The sequence below is a fragment of the Aquarana catesbeiana genome, linkage group LG11, assembly GCF_042186555.1.
Source record: "Aquarana catesbeiana isolate 2022-GZ linkage group LG11, ASM4218655v1, whole genome shotgun sequence".
Classification (NCBI taxonomy): domain Eukaryota; kingdom Metazoa; phylum Chordata; class Amphibia; order Anura; family Ranidae; genus Aquarana; species Aquarana catesbeiana.
Window position 1 is genome coordinate 196,618,942 of NC_133334.1, and position 26,366 is coordinate 196,645,307.

The 26,366-nt window shown below is 43.6% G+C and overlaps 1 protein-coding gene across 3 annotated transcripts in view; it reads left to right on the forward strand.

Annotated features, from left to right (window-relative positions):
* PACS1 (phosphofurin acidic cluster sorting protein 1) overlaps window positions 1–26,366 on the forward strand; it is a 654,711-nt gene that overhangs the window by 182,078 nt on the left and 446,267 nt on the right. For 2 of the 3 annotated variants that reach the window (XM_073605164.1, XM_073605166.1), the window contains 5 exons: window positions 20,148–20,228; window positions 20,576–20,635; window positions 22,297–22,451; window positions 22,551–22,644; window positions 22,873–22,935. In XM_073605164.1, coding sequence (XP_073461265.1) covers window positions 20,148–20,228; window positions 20,576–20,635; window positions 22,297–22,451; window positions 22,551–22,644; window positions 22,873–22,935 — 453 coding nt within the window. The remainder of the gene's footprint in view (window positions 1–20,147; window positions 20,229–20,575; window positions 20,636–22,296; window positions 22,452–22,550; window positions 22,645–22,872; window positions 22,936–26,366) is intronic. The other variant, XM_073605165.1, reaches the window with a different exon arrangement.

The window sequence follows — 26,366 nt, forward strand, 5'->3', positions numbered from 1 at the left end:
GACTCGCCACGTCACCAAGTGTTACTGCAGTGCTGGATGTACGACCAGGGTGTACTAGGCCGCTGGTGCTTGCCAGTTCACCAGAAGGAATAGCGGCGCTAGTACTTCTCTGCTCCATATGAGGGACCTGCGGTTCTTGCACATCAAGGACAGAAAAAGAAGTTCGGGGTCTGGTACGCCTGACCTTGGCAGGGACCACAACTCTGTCGTCAGAGCTATCTGTCATGGAGTCGCTGTCGTCTACAGGATCATATTCTGAGCCTGAATCTGACAGATGAGTGACTTCCTCTTTACTATCTGTCATGCTCAGAAATGTGTAGGCCTCTTCACTAGTGTACCTTCGATTTGCCATTTTGGGCTCTAAATTTAGTGGTACACTAATGAGACTCACAGGCAAAAAAGCCTGACTGTTAGCGACTGTATCAAAACGCTACCAACAAAAACTGTTAGCGATCGCAGGGTTCAGGCCTGCGATCTGGCTGGTGCCATGACTGATAGCATGTGCAGCACCATGGCGGTTGCAGATCAGACAGAAGCAGCTTCCTTGTACAAACTCAGCAGTGCCTAAAAATGATGGAAATGGAGAGCAACTGACCATGTGCAGAGCAGGATGAGACCGAGTATTACTTGATTGTACAAAGTATAGACACTTTTTAAAGTTTTACATAGCTATACCTGCAAAAGGGGCCAGCCTGAAGTGATCTAGCAGGACTTAGTTAAAAAGCAAAAGTTACATTTCAACACAAAGTGGTGTAACAGTCAACATGAATGGTTTATCCTGTTACTGCTACAGACTCAGTCTCTTTTAGTGTTGAAAATATATTTATTAACATTTTCATAGAAAACATAGCGAACAACATGAAAATGCACAATCCATGGATGGTCATAAACAAACGTGTAGGGAGTAAGCCCGATGGCTATCACCCATAGCTAGACTCCAGTGATCTAATAGGGTTGAGCTAGAGTGAAAGATCGTCTTATGGTATAAGAAATGATTCTGGCTAATAAGCCTTAGTGCCTGTAGTATAAATTTATACTTGTAGGTTGTAGAGAGTTAGAGAGCAAAGACCAGAGCGGAAAAAGAAGAGTGGAGGAGAAGGAAAAAGAGGAGGGGAGGGGAAGGGATGAGTTGGGGAGGAACACGGAAAAGTAGGGAAAGAGGGGTGGAGGGAAATGTCAAATAGCAGAAGAGCTGCTGATGAGACATTTTCTAGAGGAAGTAAGTGTTAGATTAAAAGGCGGCTGGTCAATGGCTACAAGGGCTAGTGAGCCTCAGGGGTGAGGTTCTCGTTTAAGATGTTCTCAGTGGGCTCGATGGCATGTTCATTATCATGCCTGAGGTGGAGAAGCGGAGCCAGACAGACCACAACATCCTATACTTTTCATATGTGTCATTATCAAGGATCAACATCTCCTCCATCCCCATGGTATCATTCATGGTTGAAACCCACCGTGACAAAGGAGGAGTGGTGGTTGTTTTCCAATATGATGGAATGAGCTGTCTCGATGACATAAGAAAAGTAGTAGGTTTCGTTTTTGTGTTGTAATAGACCCGGGAAGCATAGAGAGGAGAGCAATCTTTGGGGAGATCGGTAATGTTTCATCATAGATTTTATTATAACATTCAAATACCTGAGTCCAGAAGGGGCGGATCCTCTCACAGTCCCACAAGACGTGTAGATAAGTCCCACTAGAGGCGTCACATCGCCAGCAGGAGGCTGAGGAAGATGGAAAAATTTTGTGCAAAGTGGCGGCGTCCCTGTACCACCTGGATAGGATCTTGTAATTCTTTTCCTGAGAATAGCATGATATATGATTTATGTGTAAAGTGAAACGATGTCTGCCATTCCGATCTGGAGATGTCCTCACCCAAGTCCACAGACCACATCCTGGTGTAATGTGGCAAGTGATTGTGCATTAGGGCCTGTGGTGGGCCATATAGGGATGAGAGAAGGTGTCTGGGTATTTCCGTGGGGAGCACAAGTCCTCAAACCCAGTTTGGGGACGGTGTACCTGGAAGGAAGCGTTTAGGTGTTTAGTGAGTGTTGACATGTGCAGGGCGGTAAGCCAGTCACAGGATCCTGCCGGCGTGACCGGTGTCCCCTGTAAATGATGAACAAAAGAATGTGCTTGAGGCCAATCAGTACGTTTGAAAGGCCCCAAGGTTGTTGCTCCCACGCCCTGTGGGAACATTGGGTTATCAAACAGAGTTGTCAGCGGGGATGGGTCAGAAGATAAGATGGCATTGAGACCTCTGCCATACCAAAGTTTAAGAGAGGCTATCGTTAGTGGTGTGAGATAGGGTAAGTGGGCGTAGTTGTGTCTATATCCACATAGAAGGGCCCCAAGGCCCACGGGGGCTAAGTCTTGCTCTATTGAGACCAACGCCTTCAGGAAAGGACGAGCGAACCATTCCAGTACACGTGCCATATGGGTGGCTTTGTAACAGAGTTAAAGTCAGGGAGACCAGCCCCACCCTGTAACTTCGAGAGAATAAGTAGTATGTACTTAACTCTGGGGAGCCCATGGTTCCACATAAATCTAATCACCAGGGAGCGTAAGGAGGTGAAGAAAGATTTGGGAACTATGACAGGGATCGTTTGAAAAAGGTATAAAGTTTGGGCAGGGTATCCATTTTAAGAGTGTTGATCCGCCCGAACCATGGCAAGGGAGATCCACCCCATTCCTCCCAGGTCTTTTCGTATGCGGGAGAGTAGGGGGACATAGTTCAGTAGAAATAGGTTGGTTAGGTTCGAAGGGATAATAACCCCTAGGTATGATATTCCTTTTGATTGCCATTGAAAAGAGAAGTTTGATTTCAGTAGGGACAATATTGAGAGCCTCCGTTTTGGCTATATTGAGTTTAAAGTTACTAAAGGAGCCGAACCGGCGTAATTGAGTTGGTATATACTGTAGACTAAAAGGTCATCAGCATATAGGGATAGCTTGGGAGGAAGGCATTTGAATGCCATGAATGGAGGCGTTCTGGTGTATGGCACATGCTAGGTGTTCTATAATGGTAACAAACCAAAGGGGGGAGCGGGTACAGCCTTGCCGTGTAACATTCGAGATGTGAAATGGTTCTGATGTAGTGCCGTTTACTAGTACTGTGGCAGAAGGCTGGGAGTACACAAAGACAATACTTTAGTGATGAAGGTTGTTTCTAGGCCTAATTGTTCAAGGGAGAGTCGTAAATCTCCAATTAACCCTATCAAACACCTTTTCGGCGTCGAAGGATAGGAGGCAGGCTTTTAGGTCTCTGCGCTGTATAAAGCAAATAAGGTGAATCGTTTTAGTGGTGTCCCTTGCCTCTTGGCCTGGGACAAACCCTACCTGGTCATTATGTATCACTCCCGGGAGAAGGGGGGACAAGCGGGTGGCCAATACCTTTTGCGAACAATTTAAGATCAATGTTGAGCAATAATATAGGCCTTTAGCTACTACACTGGGACGGGTCTGTGCCCGGTATCGGTATTATAGAGATGTTGGCAGCTAGAAACCCTTTAGAGGGTAAGTTGGAATCATCAATAGAGTCAAAAGCTTTTGTTAGGAGTGGTGCTAGTTGAGGGGCAAATGTTTTGTAGAATCTGGGAGTGTATCCGTCTGGTCCAGGACATTTGCCTGTTTCAGGTCTTTTATGTCTTGTAAAAATTCAGATGTGACTAGAGTTTTATCAAGCTCTGAAGAGTCTGATACATCAGTGGTGGGTAACGCTGTCTCTGCGATGTAGTCTCGCATGTCGTCGCCAGAGGTAGTATTCTGGGTACGTGGGGTTTTACGTGATATGTTGTAAAGTTGTGAGTAGTATTGTTGAAAGGAAGCAGAAATGCCTGATGTATTGAACGTCTTGTCTTGGTTGGGTTGGATGATAAAGGGGATGGAGTGACCGGGGGGGGTCTAGGGTGGAGGGTCCATGCCATATTTGTTTGCGAGTGAGTATTAGTGATTACGTGCTCTATCTCTAGCAATTGGGGAATGAGAGTCTAGAAGTTGGAGTAGCTCTCGACGAGCTTTGGATAGTTGTATGAAAATGTGGGGGCTAGGTCTTGTTTATGGATGGGTTCTAGTTCCGCAATAGTGGAAAGGAGGCGGCGTATATTGTCGGCTCTTATTTTTTTGAGGTGAGAGCCATGCTGTATAAGTACCCCCCGTCCCACACATTTTAAAGCTTCCTATTGATTAAGGGAGGAGGTTATGTCTGAGGAGTGATCAGATACAAAATTCTTAATGGTTTTAGAGACATTGGCTACGCAGACAGTCTTGTAGTAAATTATCATTGAGTCTCCAATGTGGGCCTCTGCGTTTTGTCGGGGTTCGTGCTAGGGTCAAATAGACTGGGGCATGGTCAGACCAGAGTATATGACCTATGGACGCTCGGGGGGGTGTCCAACAGAGATTGAGATTAGAAAGTGATCCAGTCTACTATACGCCAAACATCCACCAGATGGGAGGAGCAGTGATTTTATGTGTGTTAATGTAGAGAAGGGAACAGAGGACTTACCTGAGGATGTGTCTGCGGACGGGGACAAGGTGACATTGAGATCTCCACCGATAATGAAGGAGAAACCCCCGAAGGATAGTCTGGTGAGAACCGATGAGAGGAACCGAGCCTGACCCACATTGGGAATGTAAATATTTGCCACTGTGAAGAGAAAATTGTTTAGTTTCAGTTTTCAGTTTTAAGAATATGAAACGACCTGCAACATCGATAAGGGAGTCTAGCACCTCTGGATTAAAGGATTTATGGAAAGCGACAGAGACCCCCTTGGATTTGGCTTGGGGGTTGGTACTATGGTACCAATGTGGATAATATCTGTTGCGCAGGGCGTGTATGGATCCCGTGCGGAAATGTGTTTCTTGCAATAGCAAGATTTTAGAACGCATTTTTTGGAAGTGATATAGTGTCTGGCTCCGCTTCTCCGGAGTGTTAAACCCCCTGCAATTAAAAGATGCTAGTGCAATTGGGCCATCATTCGCCATAGGAGGTCCAGGTGGGCATGAAGTAAGATAGACTTGTCTGATAGCTCACGAATCAGCAGCTCTTGACGGGGGGGGGACAGGGTCGGGGGAGGTATAGCAGAAGAGGGGGCAGGGGGAGGGGAAGAAGGAGGCAAAGAGAGAAGAAAAGCAATAAAAAGGAGGCAGGAAGGTGAAAGAGCGATGACACATGTCGGAGGGACCTTTATACATGTAAAAACAATTGTCACAATCATTACTATATTTCCCCAAACTAGTAGATTTTAGTGCAAACAGTATAGTAATTACTTGTAGTGGTAATGGTGAATGGAACCAACAGGTCAAATTTAGAAAAAATGGAACTATAACGAAAAAGGCCACTAGGTGGCTCCAAAAGATCAATAGCAAGGGATGCGGCACAGTGGTGTAGTGGGTAGCACTTTCGCCTAGCAGTAAGAAGGGTCGCTGGTTTGAATCCCAACCACGACACTACCTGCCTGGAGTTTGCATGTTCTCCCTGTGCCTGCATGGGTTTACTCCGGGTACTACGGTTTCCTCCCACACTCCAAAGACATGCTGGTAGGTTAATTGGATCCTGTCTAAATTGTCCCTAGTATGTATGAATGTGAATTAGGGACCTCAGATTGTAAGCTCCTTGAGGGTAGGGACTGATGTGAATGTACTATGTATATGTAAAGCGCTGCGTAAATTGAAGGCGCTATATAAGGACCTAAAATAAAATAAATAAATAAAATAAATAAAAAGGCCTTCTATTGAGGTACACATCCGTGTACTCCACAGTGCCCATATTGGCACTATGGGGAAAAAAGAAAAAACCCTTAAGGGGGGTGCGGGGCAAGACCATAGGGCAGAGCAACTCCCTGTACCCCAACTCCACGGGGATCACAAAAATAATCAGAACCATTCATTAAAAAACATAGTAGTAAAACATTAATGTGTAGCCAAGGTTATGAACAGAATGTAGGAAAATCAGCATAACTGGTAATATGTGAGTGAAATAGAGGTTATTGTGGAATGGTAATCCACAATGGGGGGTGTCAGCATGACATACATATGTACTTCAGGCATTTAAGGAGGCAATTTACATAACCTATAATTTTAAGAGGTACACATGTGGATGAATTGTCCAAGGCTACCTGGGGGGGGGGGGGACAGCGAGGAGGAATTCAATAAAAGAAGGGGGGAAAGATACGAGAGGATCATAGCTATCAGACCAGATCACTGGACGAATGTACGTTAAGTAGGGGAGTATAGGAAGTCAAAAAAAATCTTCAAAAAGCAATGGAACAACTTGCAAACAGGGTGGATGGCAGTGAATTAAGCCTATATAGGCCTCGGAATGTCACAATGATGATCCCTGGAGAAAGAAGAAAACAGGAAGGCAATCTAGGCTGAGTTCAATCGTTGGGATCCTGCTGTGAGGTAGACCTTGGGTTGCGTTTGCGGCTCTGTTTTTGCCATTGTGGGGTGAAGGGTAATCCCGGGGTAGTCGGGGAAAACGGCCAATCTGGCAGGGCAACTTGCGGCAGCTCCAATGTACTGAGGAATGAAGGTAGGTCTCCCAAAGTGCGAAAGATGGCGGTTTTACCCTCGTGGTGTACTCTGAGATGAAAGGGAAATCGCCATTGGTATTTTATCTGCTTTGATTGCAGTAGCTGTGTAAGTGGTTTCAATGCTTTCCTCATTGCCAGTGTTTGGTGGGAGAGATCAGGAAGAAGCATCACAGGGGTGTCGTTGAAGAAGATTGTGTGCTGAGAACTGGCAGCTCTCATTATATTCTCCTTTAACTTGTAAAAGTGGAACCGGCACAGGGTATCGCGTATGAAGGAGGGGTCAGAGGTTCGGGGACCTGAGGTTCGGTGCACATAATCCAATTCGATTGTGTCATCTTTGGCACGTTGTAGCAGTTGATTAAAAATGGCCGTCACAGCCGCAGGTAGATTTATGGGGTCTACAGATTCGGGGATCCCCACTATGCGTATGTTTCGACGAGTACGATTTTCGGTATCGTCTTGGTCGGAAAGCTGCTGCAGCATGACCGTGTGAGTGTTGAGGATTCTGTCATGTGTCTGTACAGAGTCGCTTAGGCTGTCTGCAGTGCTTTCTATATCTTCAAAGCGTGCCCCTATGTCCTTTTTAGGGTCAGAGACCTTTCTTCTTGTATGCTTTCTCAATCCTGTGTACACAGTGCTCAAAGTCTGCTTTAGTGGGCAGGGATCTGATGTAACTATGGAGGGATCTGATCTGTCCCAGCCCTCCCCTGAACCCAGGGAGACATTAGAGCGGCTCCTGGTAAGCCTGGGAGTACAGTCAGAGTCATCAGGGAGTGAGATTTGGCTGTGTGAGCTCACCTGTGTGTGCAGGGCCGAGTCAGAGTGTGCTGGGGATGGTGGAGCTGGTGCCATCTTGGATTCCGGGCAGCGCTCTGAGGCAGACCGAGATCGAGCAAAATAATCATCCAGATCACCCCCTTGACGGTTTCCGCTGGTGCCCTTCGGTGCCTTGGGCTTGTCTTTCCCCATTGGTGCCTTTTTTTAGCTGATTTATCGGCCGTTATGAGGTCCGTGGAGCCGAGGGATCCAGGAGCTGTGTGCCAACTCAGGTATGGGTGATCTCTTAGCTATTTTCAGACCCAACCAGGGATAGAAAGCAGTGTCTCAATGCTTACAGTGCCTGATTGGCTGCTCATTAGATGGTGCCTGGACGGTTCCAGGGCCAATGACACTTAGCAAACCATGTGGCATTACAGCGATGATTTTTTTTGTTGTGGCCACTTTTAAGTACAGCATTCTGATAACCACTGTAGGAGTTTTTTGGTTCCTACTGTCTTCCAGTGCGTGGAGCAATTTTTCCCATGGCCCACAGATGATTTGATTTTAGTGCAATTCCTAACACTGATTTAATTTAGGGGTTCCCTGATGCTCTTCATAGTTATATTTGGAACCTCTCAGTGGAGTCAGAGGTCATTTCACAAATGTTTGACACCAGTATGGACAGAAGGGGTTCCCCTCAATAGCTCCACAGAGTTGGCAGTTAAATCAGACTAGCATCTCTTACATTTACCAATCTCAATCGGGTACCACCCAAGGGAATCGCAGCCCATGCTACTAGGGCCTGGCCATCTTTATATGTGGCGAATGCAGGAGCTACGCCACATCAGATCTGCCAGGTGGAAACCTGGTTGAGCTTTAGTACCCTTACAAAAACATTACAGGATAGATTTCCTGTTCAGCCAAGACCAATCTTTCAGTAGAAAGGTTCCCCGGTCTGTAGACCCCCCCTAGTGGTATTCCTTGCTAAATCCCCTCAGATGCTGCCCTGGAAGACTACTTAAGAAAACAGTTGGGTACCTGTGGCTCCTTTTTCTAGGAAGTCTTCCAGGGCAGTACCCATCCCTATGTTTTCTTTTTTAGGCGGAAGATTTATGGAAGCATGGTGTATATTTCTCTGTTGTTTGTTTGGGACTCCTATATAACTGGGGTATATGACAGCTTTTGGTGGATGATGCGTTTCCTGTTTTAGGTGGGAGGAGGATTTCTCAGATGCTGCCCTGGAAGATGTCCTAGAAAAGGAGTTACAAGGTACCTCGACACTCCCTGCTCATACCACTGCTAGTGGTAGAGAATTCCACATACTTACTGCTCTGACAATAAAGAACCCTCTACGCAGATTAAGGTTAAACTGTTACTCTTCCAATTTAAGTGAATGGCCACGTCTTTTTAAACTGCCTTTCACTGAAAAGTTTTCTCCCTATGCTAGGGTCACCAGTAAGGTATTTGTACATCGCTATCATATCCCCTCTCAAGTGTCTCCTCTCCAGAGAATAAGTTCAATGCTTGTAGTCTTTCCCCATAGCTGAGATCCTCTAGTCCTTTTATTAGCTTTGTTGCCCTTCTCTGAACTCTTTTCAGTTCCAGCACATCCTTCTTGAGGACTGGTGCCCAGAACTGGATGGAACAGGCAAAATGCGGCCGGACCAGAGTCTTGTAGAGTGGGAGAATTATCTTTTTTATCTCTGGAGTAAATCCCATTTTAATGCATGCTAATATTCTGTTGGATTTGCTTGCAGCAGCTTGGCATTGCATGTCATTGCTGATCCTGTCATCTACTAGGACCCCTAGGTCCGTTTTCCATCCTGGATTCCCCCAGAAGTTCTCCCCCTAGCGAGTAACTTGCGTTCGTATTTTTAGCACCCAAATGCATTTTTTTTACATTTTTCAACATTAAACCTCATTTGTCATGTAGTTGCCCACTCCATTATTTTATTTATGTCTTCTTGTAAGTTTTCCACATCCTGCACAGAAGTTATTGCCCTTCTTAGCTTTTGTATTGTCCGTGAATATTGAGATTGCGCTATGTATCCCATCCTCTATCTTTTATGAATAAATTCAACAGAATTGGTCCCAGGACAGATCCTTGGGGGACCTCACTTACCACACTGAATCATTCTGTGTGTTTGCTATTTATCACCACTCTTTGGACTCGCCCCTGTAGCCAGTTTTCATCCAGGTACTCACCCTATGGTTCATGCTGCCAGACCTCAGTTTGTAAAGTAAATGTTTGTGGGGAACTGTACCAAATGCCTATGACAAATTCAGATACACCACATCCACAGGCCTGCCTTTATCTAGATGGCAGCTCAATTCCTCATAGAATGATAATAGATTGGTCTGGCAAGAACAATCCTTCTTGAATCCATGCTGATTACTACTAATGATACTGTTTTCATTACTAAAATCTTGGATATAGTCACTTATCCTCCCCTCCAATAGCTTACAGACTATCGATGTTTGGTTGACTGACCTGTAGTTTCAGGAATATATCTCCTCCCTTTTTAAAATATTGGTACCACGTTGGCTTTTCACCAGTCACATGGTACCATTCCAGTCAGGAAACTGTCCATAAATATTATAAATAATGGTCTAGCTATCACATGACTGAGTTCCTTAAGGACCCTCGGATGTAAGCCACCTGGTCCTGGTGACTTGTTTAAGTTTTTTTTTCAAGTCTATTTCTGATACTGGCTTCTGTTAGCCATGAGGGTACCTTCTGTGACGTGGTGTTAACATTTACAGTCTTGGTTACTATATCCCCATGTTTTTTTCCTTCATGAAAACTGAAGAGAAGAATGCATTTAAAACATTCGCCTTATTGTCTTTTGTAACCAAATTCCCTTCATCAGCCCTTCTGGGGCCAATATGCTCTGTCCTCACTTTCTTACTGTTAATATATTTAACCACTTGCTGACCGCCGCACGACTATATACGTCGGCAGAATGGCACGGGCAGGCAAAAGGACTTACAGGTACGTCCTTGCCTGCCCGCGGGTGGGGGGTCCGATCGGACCCCCCCCCCCCGGTGCCTGCGGCGGTCGGCAAATCTCCCCCGGCGATCGGTGGTGAGGGGGAGGCCATCCATTCGTGGCCCCCCCCCCCCTTGCGATCGCTCCCAGCCAATGGGATCATTTCCCTGCCTCTGTATTGTACACAGAGGCAGAGGAAATGATGTCATCTCTCCTCGGCTCGGTATTTTCCGTTCCGGGCCGAGGAGAGAAGACTGCAATGTGAGTGCACCAACACACACACACACACAGTAGAACATGCCAGGCACACATTACACCCCGATCCCCCCCCCGATCGCCCCCCGATCCCCCCCCAATCACCCCCCCCCCGTCACAAACTGACACCAAGCAGGTTTTTTTTTTTTTTTCTTTTCTGATTACTGTATTGGTGTCAGTTTGTGACAGTTACAGTGTTAGGGCAGTGAGTGTTAGGCCCCCTTTAGGTCTAGGATACCCCCCTAACCCCCCCTAATAAAGTTTTAACCCCTTGATCACCCCCCGTCACCAGTGTCGCTAAGCGATCATTTTTCTGATCGCTGTATTAGTGTCGCTGGTGACGCTAGTTAGTGAGGTAAATATTTAGGTTCGCCGTCAGCGTTTTATAGTGACAGGGACACCCATATACTACCGAATAAATGTTTTAACCCCTTGATTGCCCCCTAGTTAACCCTTTCACCACTGATCACTGTATAACCGTTACGGGTGACGCTGGTTAGTTTGTTTATTTTTTATAGTGTCAGGGCACCCGCCGTTTATTACCGAATAAAGGTTTAGCCCCCTGATCGCCCGGCGGTGATATGCGTCGCCCCAGGCAGCGTCAGATTAGCGCCAGTACCGCTAACACCCACGCACGCAGCATACGCCTCCCTTAGTGGTATAGTATCTGTACAGATCAATATCTGATCCGATCAGATCTATACTAGCGTCCCCAGCAGTTTAGGGTTCCCAAAAACACAGTGTTAGCGGAATCAGCCCAGATACCTGCTAGCACCTGCATTTTGCCCCTCCGCCCGGCTCAGCCCAGCCCACCCAAGTGCAGTATCGATCGATCACTGTCACTTACAAAACACTAAACGCATAACTGCAGCGTTCGCAGAGTCAGGCCTGATCCCTGCGATCGCTAACAGTTTTTTTGGTAGCGTTTTGGTGAAATGGCAAGCACCAGCCCCAGGCAGCGTCAGGTTAGTGCCAGTAGCGCTAACACCCACGCACCGTACACCTCCCTTAGTGGTATAGTATCTGAACGCATCAATATCTGATCCGATCAGATCTATACTAGCGTCCCCAGCAGTTTAGGATTCCCAAAAACGCAGTGTTAGCGGGATCAGCCCAGATACCTGCTAGCACCTGCCTTTTGCCCCTCTGCCCGGCCCAGCCCAGCCCACCCAAGTGCAGTATCGATTGATCACTGTCACTTACAAAACACTAAACGCATAACTGCAGCGTTCGCAGAGTCAGGCCTGATCCCTGCAATCGCTAACAGTTTTTTTGGTAGCGTTTTGGTGAACTGGCAAGCACCAGCCCCAGGCAGCGTCAGGTTAGTGCCAGTAGCGCTAACACCCACGCACGCACCGTACACCTCCCTTAGTGGTATAGTATCTGAACTGATCAATATCTGATCTGATCCGATCAGATCTATACTGGCGTCCCCCAGCAGTTTAGGGTTCCCAAAAACGCAGTGTTAGTGGGATCAGCCCAGATACCTGCTAGCACCTGCGTTTTGCCCCTCCGCCCGGCCCAGCCCAGCCCACCCAAGTGCAGTATCGATCGATCACTGTCACTTACAAAACACTAAACGCATAACTGCAGCGTTCGCAGAGTCAGGCCTGATCCCTGCGATCGTTAACAGTTTTTTTGGTAGCGTTTTGGTGAACTGGCAAGCGCCAGCGGCCTAGTACACCCCGGTCGTAGTCAAACCAGCACTGCAGTAACACTTGGTGACGTGGCGAGTCCCATAAGTGCAGTTCAAGCTGGTGAGGTGGCAAGCACAAGTAGTGTCCCGTTGCCACCAAGAAGACAAACACAGGCCCGTCGTGCCCATAATGCCCTTCCTGCTGCATTCGCCAATCCTAATTGGGAACCCACCACTTCTGCAGCGCCCGTACTTCCCCCATTCACATCCCCAACCAAATGCAGTCGGCTGCATGAGAGGCATTTTTATGTCCTCCTGAGTACCCCTACCCAACGAACCCCCCCAAAAAAGATGTTGTGGCGTGACACCCGCTATTATTGTCCCTCCTGTCCTGACAATCCTGGTCTTTGCATTGGTGAATGTTTTGAATGCTACCATTCACTAGTTGAGTATTAGCGTAGGGTACAGCATTGCACAGACTGGGACACACTTTCACAGGGTCTCCCAAGATGCCATCGCATTTTGAGAGACCCGAACCTGGAACCGGTTACAGTTATAAAAGTTACAGTTACAAAAAAAGTGTAAAAAAAAAAAAAACACAAACAAATAAAAAATAATAGTTGTCGTTTTATTGTTCTCTCTCTATTCTCTCTCTCTCTATTCTCTCTATTGTTCTGCTCTTTTTTACTGTATTCTATTCTGCAATGTTTTATTGTTATTATGTTTTATCATGTTTGCTTTTCAGGTATGCAATTTTTTATACTTTACCGTTTACTGTGCTTTATTGTTAACCATTTTTTTGTCTTCAGGTACAGCATTCACGACTTTGAGTGGTTATACCAGAATGATGCTTGCAGGTTTAGGTACCATATTGGTATCATTCTTTTCAGCCAGCGGTCGGCTTTCATGTAAAAGCAATCTTAGCGGCTAATTAGCCTCTAGACTGCTTTTGCAAGGAGTGGGAGAGAATGCCCCCCCCCCCCACCGTCTTCCGTGTTTTTCTCTGGCTCTCCTGTCTCAACAGGGAACCTGAGAATGCAGCCGGTGATTCAGCCAGCTGACCATAGAGCTGATCAGAGACCAGAGTGGCTCCAAACATCTCTATGGCCTAAGAAACCGGAAGCTACGAGCATTTTATGACTTAGATTTCGCCGGATGTAAATAGCGCCATTGGGAAATTGGGGAAGCATTTTATCACACCGATCTTGGTGTGGTCAGATGCTTTGAGGGCAGAGGAGAAATCTAGGGTCTAATAGACCCCAATTTTTTCAAAAAAGAGTACCTGTCACTACCTATTGCTATCATAGGGGATATTTACATTCCCTGAGATAACAATAAAAATAAGATAAAGCAAAAAAATAATAAAGAAAAAAAAAAAAAAAAGCACCCCTGTCCCCCCTGCTCTCGCGCTAAGGCGAACGCAAGCGTCGGTCTGGCGTCAAATGTAAACAGCAATTGCACCATGCATGTGAGGTATCACCGCGACTGTCAGATCGAGGGCAGTAATTTTAGCAGTAGACCTCCTCTGTAAATCTAAAGTGGTAACCTGTAAAGGCTTTTAAAGGCTTTTAAAAATTTATTTATTTTGTTGCCACTGCACGTTTGTGCGCAATTGTAAAGCATGTCATGTTTGGTATCCATGTACTCGGCCTAAGATCATCTTTTTTATTTCATCAAACATTTGGGCAATATAATGTGTTTTAGTGCATTAAAATGTAAAAAAGTGTGTTTTTCCCCAAAAAATGCGTTTGAAAAATCGCTGCACAAATACTGTGTGAAAAAAAAAAATTAAACACCCACCATTTTAATCTGTAGGGCATTTGCTTTAAAAAAATATATAATGTGTGGGGGTTCAAAGTAATTTTCTTGCAAAAAAAAATAATTTTTTCATGTAATGAAAAAGTGTCAGAAAGGGCTTTGTCTTCAAGTGGTTAGAAGAGTGGGTGATGTGTGACATAAGCTTCTAAATGTTGTGCATAAAATGCCAGGACAGTTCAAACCCCCCCCAAATGACCCCATTTTGGAAAGTAGACACCCCAAGCTATTTGCTGAGAGGCATGTCGAGTCCATGGAATATTTTATATTGTGACACAAGTTGCGGGAAAAAGACTTTTTTTTTTTTGCACAAAGTTGTCACTAAATTATATATTGCTCAAACATGCCATGGGAATATGTGAAATTACACCCCAAAATACATTCTGTTGCTTCTCCTGAGTACGGGGATACCACATGTGTGAGACTTTTTGGGAGCCTAGCCGCGTATGGGACCCCGAAAACCAAGCACCGCCTTCAGGCTTTCTAAGGGCGTAAATTTTTGATTTCACTCTTCACTGCCTATCACAGTCTCGGAGGCCATGGAATGCCCAGGTGGCACAAAACCCCCCCAAATGACCCCATTTTGGAAAGTACACACCCAAAGCTATTTGCTGAGCGGTATAGTGAGTATTTTGCAGACCTCACTTTTTGTCACAAAGTTTTGAAAATTAAAAAAAGAAAAAAAAAATTTTTTTTTTGTCTTTCTTCATTTTCAAAAACAAATGAGAGCTGCAAAATACTCACCATGCCTCTCAGCAAATAGCTTGGGGTGTCTACTTTCCAAAATGGGGTCATTTGGGGGGGGTTTGTGCCACCTGGGCATTCCATGACCTCCGAAACTGTGACAGGCAGTGAAGAGTGAAATCAAAAATGTACACCCTTAGAAATCCTGAAGGCGGTGATTGGTTTTCGGGGTCCCGTACGCGGCTAGGCTCCTAAAAAGTCCCACACATGTGGTATCCCCGTACTCAAGAGAAGCAGCAGAATGTATTTTGGGGTGCAATTCCACATATGCCCATGACCTGTGTGAGCAATATATCATTTAGTGACAACTTTGTGCAAAAAATAAATAAATAAATAAATAAATTGTCACTTTCCCGCAACTTGTGTCAAAATATAAAATATTCCATGGACTCAACATGCCTCTCAGCAAATAGCTTGGGGTGTCTACTTTCCAAAATGGGTTCATTTGGGGGGGGGTTTGTGCCATCTGGGCATTTTATGGCCTTCAAAACTGTGATAGGTAGTGAGGAGTAAAATCAAAAATGTACGCCCTTAGAAATCCTGAAGGCAGTAATTGGTTTTCGGGGCCCCGTATGCGGCTAGACTCCCAAAAAGTCCCACACATGTGGTATCCCCATACTCAGGAGAAGCAGCTAAATGTATTTTGGGGTGAAATTCCACATATGCCCATGGCCTGTGTGAGCAATATATCATTTAGTGACAACTTTTTGTAATTTATTTATTTTTTTGTCATTATTCAATCACTTGGGACAAAAAAAATGAATATTCAATGGGCTCAACATGCCTCTCAGCAATTTCCTTGGGGTGTCTACTTTCCAAAATGGGGTCATTTGTGGGGGTTTTGTACTGCCCTGCCATTTTAGCACCTCAAGAAACGACATAGGCAGTCATAAATTAAAGGCTGTGTAAATTCCAGAAAATGTACCCTAGTTTGTAGGCGCTATAACTTTTGCGCAAACCAATAAATATACACTTATTGACATTTTTTTTACCAAAGACATGTGGCCAAATACATTTTGGCCTAAATGTATGACTAAAATTGAGTTTATTGGATTTTTTTTAGAACAAAAAGTAGAAAATATCATTTTTTTTCAAAATTTTCGGTCTTTTTCCGTGTATAGCGCAAAAAATAAAAACGGCAGAGGTGATCAAATACCATCAAAAGAAAGCTCTATTTGTGGGAAGAAAAGGACGCAAATTTTGTTTGGTTACAGCATTGCATGACCGCGCAATTAGCAGTTAAAGCGACGCAGTGCCAAATTGTAAAAAGTGCTCTGGTCAGGAAGGGGGTAAATCCTTCCGGGGCTGAAGTGGTTAAAACATTTCTTTTATTTTTTTTTTTTTACTTTTTTTTTTTTTTTTACTCTTCTCCGCTATGTGCCTTTTCGTGGTCTATTTAAGCTGACCTGATTGTGTTCTTACATTTATTCCTGCATTCTTTGTATTGTTCTTTTAAACGTATTTCCCCTTGGAATGCAATGCACATTTAGCATACACTTAAAGCACTCCCATTTTTCATCAGTTTTCCTTGTTCCTAGGATTTTATCCCATTTAGCACGTAGCAAAGGGCACAAGTTAGGAAAATTGGCCTGTGGTCGCTGTTTCCTAAGTTGCTCTGTATTTCCACATCTGCGATCAGGTCTGTGCTGTTTGTAATCAGTAGGTCTAGTAATGCATTGTCTCTTGTTGGTGCATTCATCAACTGACCCATTAAATTGTCTCGCAAGACATTTAGGAAATGGCGAGCCTTTTGATGAATGGGCAGTTATTTCTGCCCAGTTGATATCTGAATAATTTAAATCCCTCATTATGACATTGCTTTGCCACCATTCCAAGCTGTTAAAGGAGGTCAGCCACCACCTCCTGCCTCAGGCTAGATGGCTTGTAACATTGCCACCCCCTCCCTAGCTCCGTTCGTAATGTCGTCCCTCACGTTCACTTGCACGTCATTCTTGATGTTCAGGCATACCCCTCCCCCTTTCCTACCCTCCCTATCCCTATGATATAGGGCAGGGGTAGGCAGCCTTGGCCCTCCAGCTGCGGTGAAACTACAAGTGCCATGAGACATTGCAAGATCCTGACAATCACAGGCATGACTCCTAGAGGCAGAGGCATGATGGCATTTGTAGTTTCACCACAGCTGGAGTGCCGAAGTTGCCTACCCCTGATATAGGGAATACCCCTGAATGGTTGCCAGCCAATCATGTGAGCTGTCAAACCAAGTTTCTGAAATTCCCAAAAAATCAAAGTCCTCCTCGTACATTAGCAGCTTCAGTTCACCCATTTTATTAGCTAGACTTCTAGCATTGGTGTACATGCCTCATAATTTTATCCTGTCACATACATACTATTTCCTTGTTAGTTGATATGAGGATGCAATTTGGATATACCAACTTACTTATCTTATGTTTTGGTATTCTGTTCACTCTACCACTAATGCCTCCAATATTACCAGTTGAAACTTGCTCATTGCTGTCTGTACCCTCCCCATTTCAATGCAGTTTGTCCCTGCTACAGAACCGGTAATCGACTGAGAAATCGGCCCAGTTTTCCAGGAACCCGAAACCCCTCCTTTCTACACAAGCACTTCAGCCACTTGTTAATTCTAATCTCTTGATGCCTCTCAAGGTATTGGCAGTATTTCTGAGAATACTACTTTGGAGGTCCTTTTCTTCAATTTAGGTCCCAAGTCACTGAAATCATTTTTTAAATCTCTCCATCTTCTAACTTTGTCCATTGGTGCCAATTTGTACATGACAGCTGGGTCCTCCCCGCTGATAGATTACCGGACAGCCGACCACTCTCCCTTGGTAATCCACAGCGACCCTGTCAGAATTCTGGCGACCCCAATGACACACACAACAGGCAGCTTTTGTGTGCAAAGTGAGTCTGAACTCTTTATTAAGAATTATATGTTTATATGTGAGTTGCAACACAGAGGGGAGGGATAAACTCACTCCTAAGTTTCTAAGGATTAACCAGGCTTCTACAGAGATTTTTTTCATCATTAATTTTAGGCAGCTGAAAGGAACTTACAAAGATAGCTTATCTGCATAGATTAACTACCTAGAATCAGCCTAAACACAATGAGTCATAAAGTGTGGGTTCTAATTAAAACTTGGCTCAAACAAAAAGTCTAAAACTCTAAGGAGAAAGAAGTATAAGAAAAGGCACGTACATTCTTTAAAAACAAGCTTTTAGAATGGAGCCCCACCCAATAATTTGTCCATCCGATCCTCACTGTGCCAAACTTCCGCATCTGGTAAACAACATACAGTTCGGCGCTCACGGTCTTTGACAGATGGCCCTCTGTGTGCTTCTAATAATTGAATCCCCTACCACCAGGATCTGTCTTTCCTTACTCTTAGCCTTACCCCCGCCCTAACTGGAGGAATTTTTCCCCTGGCAGCTCAGGGTGTCGCACTGCTCTAGCATTGTCGCTCTTTGACTGGTTTCACCAGCATCACGCAACAGGGTATATTTATTGGGCTGTACCAGCCCAGGACTGGCCTCCATGATGTTTTCCCCTCTACCCCGCCTAACCGTCACCCAACATTTCTGCTCTTGTGCCTGCACCCTTGTATCTCCACCTATCTCTGTGCTAGTCCCTGCCAGCACCTTACGGGTACATTCCGTACTTGCTCTCAGGTTGGAGATTATTCGCAGTGTTGCCAGTTGCTTCCCTGGATTCAGGACCTAGGGCTTCCAGGGAAGCAACCTGCTCACATTTTGTGCAGCATTATTTTCCCTTGATCAGATGCTCAAGGAAAGCAATACATGTCACAAGGTTGAGTCACGTTACCATACCGGTTGGACATGGTACCCACGAATTTAATGGGAATACTACTAGATGATTAGGGATTATACTCTGCCCAATTAATTGATAATTAATTGATAAACTCGCTTCCTGACTCTATTTTGTTCCTAATTTACACAGCCCTCTGCATTCGCTCCTCCTGATCCCTGATCTCAAGGCCCACAGAATTCTTGTACTCCCACTTATATTTAGTCAACCTCACAGTGCTTGCCAGTTACTTGCAGTGCTCGCCTGTTAATCGCCAGTTACTCGCAGTACTCTCCCATACAGTACCCACACTACACCATCTTCTGACAGTGTCCTTACTACACACAGTCAGCCTACCTTTATGGTCTGTGTTAGGCAGCTCCTCTCCTCCTGCTCAGCCTCATCTAGAAGCTGTCTCCTACAGGGCTTGTCGGCGTCTACAGCCTCTGTCAGTGTGTCACTCTCTGCACCCGCCACCTCTCCTGGTCTGGTATACACTTACCCGCCGCCTCTCCCGGTCTGGGACACTCACCCTTGCCTCTCCTGGTCTGTCTGTCACACTCCCTATCTTGGTCCTGCACCTGCCACCTCCTCTGGTCTGCCTTACACACTCAATCTCACACCAGCTTACTCCCACACCCCGCTCTTATTACGGGTTCTTCTCCCTGCACCTGCTATCACATTATGAAAATAGCGCTGGTGTGCAGGGCTCCGCCCACATGGCCACCTCATTTATTCACAGCAATCTGTAAATGAGACAACAGCAAGTACCGTCATCTATTGCGGCTGATGGCTTGTAGTTCTCAATAGACTGCGAGGGCGCTGATGAGCGGGGTCTCATAGTTTATTCAGAAGCCCTGCAGCTTGTAAACGGTCAGCCCATTTCAGAGGTGTTGGCTGAAAGCTGCAGGGCATATCTGCAGTATCCTGACATTGTACGCCTGATCCACTGATCAGGGGTGCAGTGCATTGCAAGCTCCTGCAGGAAATGATAATAAATACACATTTTTTTCCTGCAAAAATATGTGCATTTTTTTTATTTTTTCCTAAAATTATATCACAGAGCTGGTGACTATTAGAGACCTTGCGCTCCTCCACCCTCTGTTTGAGGATGCCCAACAGATGCTCAATAAGGTTTAGGTCTGGGGACATGCTTGGCCAGTCCATCACCTTTACCCTCAGCTTCTTTAGCAAGGCAGTGGTCGTCTTGGATGTGTGTTTGGGGTCTTATCATGTTGGAATACTGTTGTCACATGTAAAGATATAATAAAATATTTACAAAAATATGAGGGGTGTACTCACTTTTGTGAGATACTGTACATTAGCCTTCCTCTTTTAACTGTAGTAGTTTAACACAGGTGACCACATTTACATCCTTGGCAGGTTCAGCATTCAGTGCACAGTATATGACAGTATATGCATTTTAAATGTGCATTTACATCTTCAGCCTTCTCTGTTTTCCCCAGGTACTGTCATTAGAATTGTCTCAGGAATCTTTGCAATATACAGGCCAAGTTTCTGCTTCATGGGTCTTCAGCTAGTCCTTGAGAGCTGACTTATTATTTAGCCAACTTTGATATTTTTGTAATAAATGTTATGTATAAAGTGTTTGGGTTTTTTTTTTTTGTATCTTAGGACTTTTTTTATGAAGATGATGATGTCCGAAAGGTGAAGAAATCACGAAGGAAAATCCAAGCCTCATCAGCCATAACTAGAGTGAGCTTTTTGTCTATTCCGAGCAGTTTTTCTCTTTTGACCAGTTTACTAGGTTCAGTGTTGTTAACTTGTAGCAAGATCCTCAATCTAAAAGCTGATTACCCAACCCATATCCTGTTTGTAAAGACCACGTGTAGTTGTTGGAGGCTAGGCAACTGTGTGTTCAACTGAATGATTTTCATATTCCTACAATATTGCTTATGCCTCATATTATACGGTTCAGTGTATGTCATTTTGAAAACCTCCAGACATTTCAGAAAAAAGCATAACAAAATATCATTGGTGTGTGGGTGTGTGTGTTTGTGTGTTTTTTTATTATTTTTTTTAATATTCTTTTTCGATTACAGCAGCCAAACATAAAGCAGAAGCTTAAGTCCCTCCTAAACAGGTTCAAAGTTTCAGAAGAGGTAAGGATGGAATGCATTATAAAAAAATGTTGGCATATCCTTTGGGATAACGGTGTTTACATGTAATGAATGCAGTACACGTAATTTTTTTTTTATTTTCAGAGAATTAGGTGGAGGCAAGAGTTGCAAAATGAAGTAAAGCCATTGATGCCATAAAGACCTGTAGTGTTATGATGTAAATCTATTAATCTTTATGGTTTACCTAATTATTCTCCATTTTGTTATTCTCCTTATGTTCATCTCTTAAAATTAAGTCACCTTAATGTTTTTATCACTCTGTCCTCATGCATCGTCCTTGCCTTCACTTTTCTGAATGTTGCATGAAGGCAAGTGGTTAGCATTCTTGTCTTGTAGTGTCCTAGGTATATGTAACGGAATTCTTGGATTGTAAGACTGACCTAAATAATTTATTACAGTATTCTCCCCAGGGCTTTTTTTTCAACATTGTTTTTTTTTTCTTATTGGGGTTTTGTCAGGTAAACAATAAATGGTAATCACATAGAACAGTCATCACATAATGCACAATTGCACAGGTACAAAACATTTTGGTGTGCACATGGTAGTCTGTCCCTATTCACTAAACACAATAATGTAGTTAATATTGTTTAGCTTTTGTGTGGAAAGGTAACCTAGTTCAAGATAGTTTGCTTATGAGTTACGTTAATGACAATTTTACACATGTACGACTTGCTCGCAAAACTGAAGCATGAGGATTGGAGATTTGGCTATACAAAGCGGAGTTCCGCCCATAAAAATACGTTTACATAACTGTGCAGCAAATAACATAACAAATGACATTTGGACAAATTTTTATTTTTTTTTTTACTTGCGTATTAATCCCTTTTGCTATGTGATCCCTTCTAATCTTCCCCTTCCTCACTGCGGCATTTGACGTCACTTCCCTCGGCTCCTCTGCTCGCTAGTGCTGCTGGGAGATGTGTGTCATCATTTCCCGGGAGTCGGTGGGCAGCGCCAAGGGCTAGGTTGCCATCACAATGGGGCGGGCACTTCTGTTGTGATGGCAACCTGTATAGTTTCCAGTGCTGCTACATGCTATTACTGCGCATGTGCGAGAACGGGCGATGCATGCTGGGAATACAGCAGCGCCGTATCCCAGAAGAATATGCTTGTGGGCTTCTCCTGCCCACAAGTAAGATGGGAATCCACAAGAAAGAAAAAGCTAAGGTTTTTTTTAATATAAATATATCATAAAGGCAGTGCTAATGACAAGAATAAGAATTGCTTGATATGCATTATGCAAGAGTAATAGTTATTTAAAAATCAAAAAAAAAAAATCAAAGATGTGGGTGGAACTCCGCTTTAATGTTTTTGTTTGCCAGTTTACAAACTTTCTGAAGGCAGATGTCTTAAAATGACTGCATTTCTGTGTCCCTCGTTGTACAAAAAATATTTTTTTTTTCTACAAGTATGAAAGCTCATGAGTATAGCAGTAGAGATGATGACAGGGCCTTTTCATTAGGGGACTATACTTTACAGCTCATTGTTATTTATTGAAACATTGTTTTTGCTGTTGTCAGAATATCTAATCCTTAAATGCATTTGGTTTTTTGAATATATTATAGAGCTGTGTATTGGGGAAAGAAAGGGGGAGGCTTTGTTATGCTAAATTTGCTTTTTTTCCCCTAAAATTCATTTTCAAGGTTGGGTTTGGTTTGGATCATGTATCTCGTGATGAGATTAGAGAAGAAGATCTTGATGATTTATATGATAGCCTGGAGATGTTTAACCCAAGTGACAGTTGTCCAGAGTTAGAAGAAAGTGAGAGTGTCCTCAGCACCCCGAAACCAAAACTGAGGTACAGGTTTTTCTCTTTGCATTCTTTTTTTTTTTTTCACCATTGTGCTGACTTTGGGTAGGTCACTTTTATATGTATTGTCTCTGTTTAATTATTTAGACCATTCTTTGAGGGGGTTTCTCAGTCCAGTTCCCAGACTGAAATTGGAAGTCTAAACAGTAAAGGAAGCCAAGGAAGAGACATCAACAGTCCAGTGAGTACTATTAATGAGTGTGAAGGAGTGGAAGAAATGTTTGTGGGGCTTTACAAAACTAAAATGTAAAAAGTTGAAAAGTGCAGAGTAATACAAAATTTATGTAATCCTAATTAATTTCCACACCCAAGTAAGCTTATGTTCAAATATTAGGCACACATGGTAATAGAATTTTAACATAATATTTTAATATATCCTTTTTTTTTTTTTTGCACATCTGTGTTCCAGGGGGACCTTTCAGTTGAAGTAAAAATGTCTCGTCGGGAAGAGTCAATGGATACAGAAAGTCAGGTAAAGTTGGACGTGCATTATTCATATATCCAGTACTGGTCTTCATGCTGGCACTTCATTTTTATACATTTTCTAGGTACTTTTTAAAGATTGCTCACACTGGGAACTTTTTTTGCATTTATTATGCATTCTTTATAATAGTTTTGCAAGGGATCCATTAGTAGCAAAATGAAAGTCAATCATCTGTTGCTATTTTAAGAGATATATATATAAATAAGAGATGGATAGAGATATATATATCATATAAACCCTACCTGCAAAGAAAGGTGGATACTCACCTGCTCCACTGCCTGCTCTGCTGCTCTTTATAGAGCTATGTTTGCTAAAAAATCTTTAGCATCTGACACATTTTTGGGTTTGTCGAATACTTTAGTCCCTGCTGTGTGCTGTATTTCCTTCTGCCGACACTGAAGAATGTTGTCACACAAACCCTTTTACCATAGTATCTGCTATTTTTAGGTGTGTTTTCACACCTCTGTTTGAAATTTTAACTAAGGGCACTTTACTGCATTTACTGCAAGGCCCTGCTTTCTTTGCCCTTTACACTGTGACAAAGTGAGTGAGCTTAGTGCACATGGATCCCCAGGCCACTTCTTCTAGGTCTTTGCAAGTGCTGCAATACCTTACAGAACTCCTGGCTGCTTTATTGTTACCCATACCCTGAAAGGGACACAGCAATTCTGCTCTCCCTGCTGTGAATATTTGGACACATCCAGGCCACTCTTGCTGCTCATTTTAGTTAGTAGACCGATCAGCACTTGGAGCGTTAGTAAATAACCCTATTGGGTCACTTGATACGCACAATATATTGAAAATGTGACAGCCACTTGAAGACCAGCATGTTTAACCCCCTTTGCTGTCAAGCCATTTTTTAGTTTTCATCACTGTGATACTTTACATAGTTGTAGGTGAGGTTGAAAAAAGACACAAGTCCATCAAGTCCAAACTATGTGTGTGATTATATGTCAGTATTACATTGTATATCCCTGTATGTTGTGGTCATTCAGGTGCTTATCTAATAGTTTTTTGAAACTATTGATGCTCCCCGCTGTAACCACCGCCTGTGGAAGTGAATTCCACATCCTTGCCGCTCTTACAGTAAAGAACCCTCTACGCAGTCTAAGGTTAAACCTCTTCTTATCTTAATGAGTGGCCACGTGTCTTATTAAACTCCCTTCCACGGAAAAGTTTTATCCCTATTGTGGAGTCACTAGTATGGTATTTGTAAATTAAAATCATATCCCTCTCAAGCAGCTCTTCTCCAGAGAGAATAAGTTCAGTGCTAGTAACCTTTCTTCATAACTAAAATCCTCAAGAGTCTTGTACAGTGGGAGAATTATCGCTTTATCTCTTGAGTTACAGTGCCTTGCAAAAGTATTCACCCCCTTGGCTTTTTACCTATTTTGCTACATTACAGCCTTTAGTTCAATGCTTTTTTTAATCTGAATTATATATGATGGATCATAACAAATGATCATCAGAAATAGATCATATGGATGGCTTAACTCCAATGTAAAAATGCATATAAAAGCAAAGGAGAAGGCCTTCAAAAAATACATGGTTGAGGGATCATCCTCAGCATTCAGACTTTATAAAGAATGCAACAAGAAATGTAAGGGTGCAATAAGGACGGCTAAGATAGAACATGAAAGACACATAGCAGAGGAGAGCAAAAAAAATCCCAAGAAATTCTTTAAGTACGTAAAAAGGGAGGACAGACCATATTGGCCCCATAAAGAATGAGGTAGGACCTGGTTACAAAGGATGGGGAGATGGCGAAAGTATTGAATTTATTCTTCTCCTCAGTCTTCACGAGGGAATCGGGGGGCTTAAGTAACCAAAACTGCAGTGTTTGTCTGCATGACACATCACAGGAAGCACCTCCATGGTTAACAGAGGACAGAATTAAAATGAGACTTGGGAAACTTAACATTAATAAGTCACCGGGACCAGATGGCTTGCACCCGAGAGTACTTAGGGAACTCAGTCAAGTAATTGCCAGGCCATTGTTCCTAATTTTTACTAACAGTCTACTGACTGGAATGGTACCAGCTTATTGGAGAAAAGCCAATGTAGCACCAATATTTAAAAAGTGCCCTGGTGTATCTGGATTTTGCAAAAGCATTTGAAAACAGTCCCCCATAAACATTTACTGTACAAAATAAGGTCCGTTGGCATGGACCATAGGGTGAGTACATGGATTGAAAACTGGCTTCAAGGGTGAGTTCAGAGGGTAGTGATCAATGGGGAGTACTTGGAATGGTCAGGGGTGGTTAGTGGGGTCCCCCAGGGTTCTGTGCTGGGACCAATCCTGTTTAATTTATTCATCAACGAACTGGAGGATGGGGTAAATAGTTCAATCTCTGTATTTGCGGACAATACTAAGCTAAGCAGGAAAATAACTTCTCTGCAGGATGTGGAAACCTTGCAAAAAGATCTGAACAAATTAACCCTTTCATGACTAAGCCTATTTTTGAAATTTGGTGTTTACAAGTTAAAATCCATATTTTTTGCTAGAAAATTACTTAGAACCCCCAAACATTATATATATTTTTTTAGCAGAGAATCTAGAGAATAAAATGACGATTGTTGCAATATTTTTTATCACACGGTATTTGTGCAGCGGTGTTTTAAACGCAAATTTTTGGAAAAGTGACACTTTCATGAATTTTAAAAAATCCAAACAGTAAAGTTACCCCAATTTTTTTGTATAATGTGAAAGATGATGTTACGCCGAGTAAATAGATACCAAACATGTCACCCTTTATAATTGCACGCACTCGTGGAATGGCGACGAACTACGGTACCTTTGAATTTCCATAGGCGACGCTTTAAAATTTTTTTACGGTTACCAGGTTTGAGCTACAGAGGAGGTCTAGGGCTAGAATTATTGCTCTCGCTCTGACGATCACGGCGATACCTCACATGTGTGGTTTGAACACCGTTTACATATGCGGGCGCGACTTCCGTATGCGTTTTCTTCGCTGCGCGAGCTCGCGGGGACAGGGGCACTTTAAAAAAAATTTTTTTTTATTTATTTTATTTATTTTTGTACTTTATAAATTGTGTTTAAAATTTTTTTTTTTACTTTTATTGCTGTCACAAGCAATGTAAACATCCCTTGTGACAGTAATATGTGGTGACAGGTACTCTTTATGGAGGGATGGGGGGTCTAAAAGACCCCCCATCCCTCCTTTACACTTCAAAGTATTCAGATCGCCGAAAACGGCGATTCTGAATACTGTGTACTTTTTTAAATTCGGCGCCATTGGCAGCCGAGTAAACGGGAAGTGACGTCATGACGTCGCTTCCGCGTTTACAGCAAGAAGGCTGGAACGAAGCCGCTCACAGCTTCGTTCCAGTCCGCCCCCAGCCGCCGAAGGCAGCGGAACAGACACCGGGCCTCCCGATCGCACGGGAGGCCCGGTAAC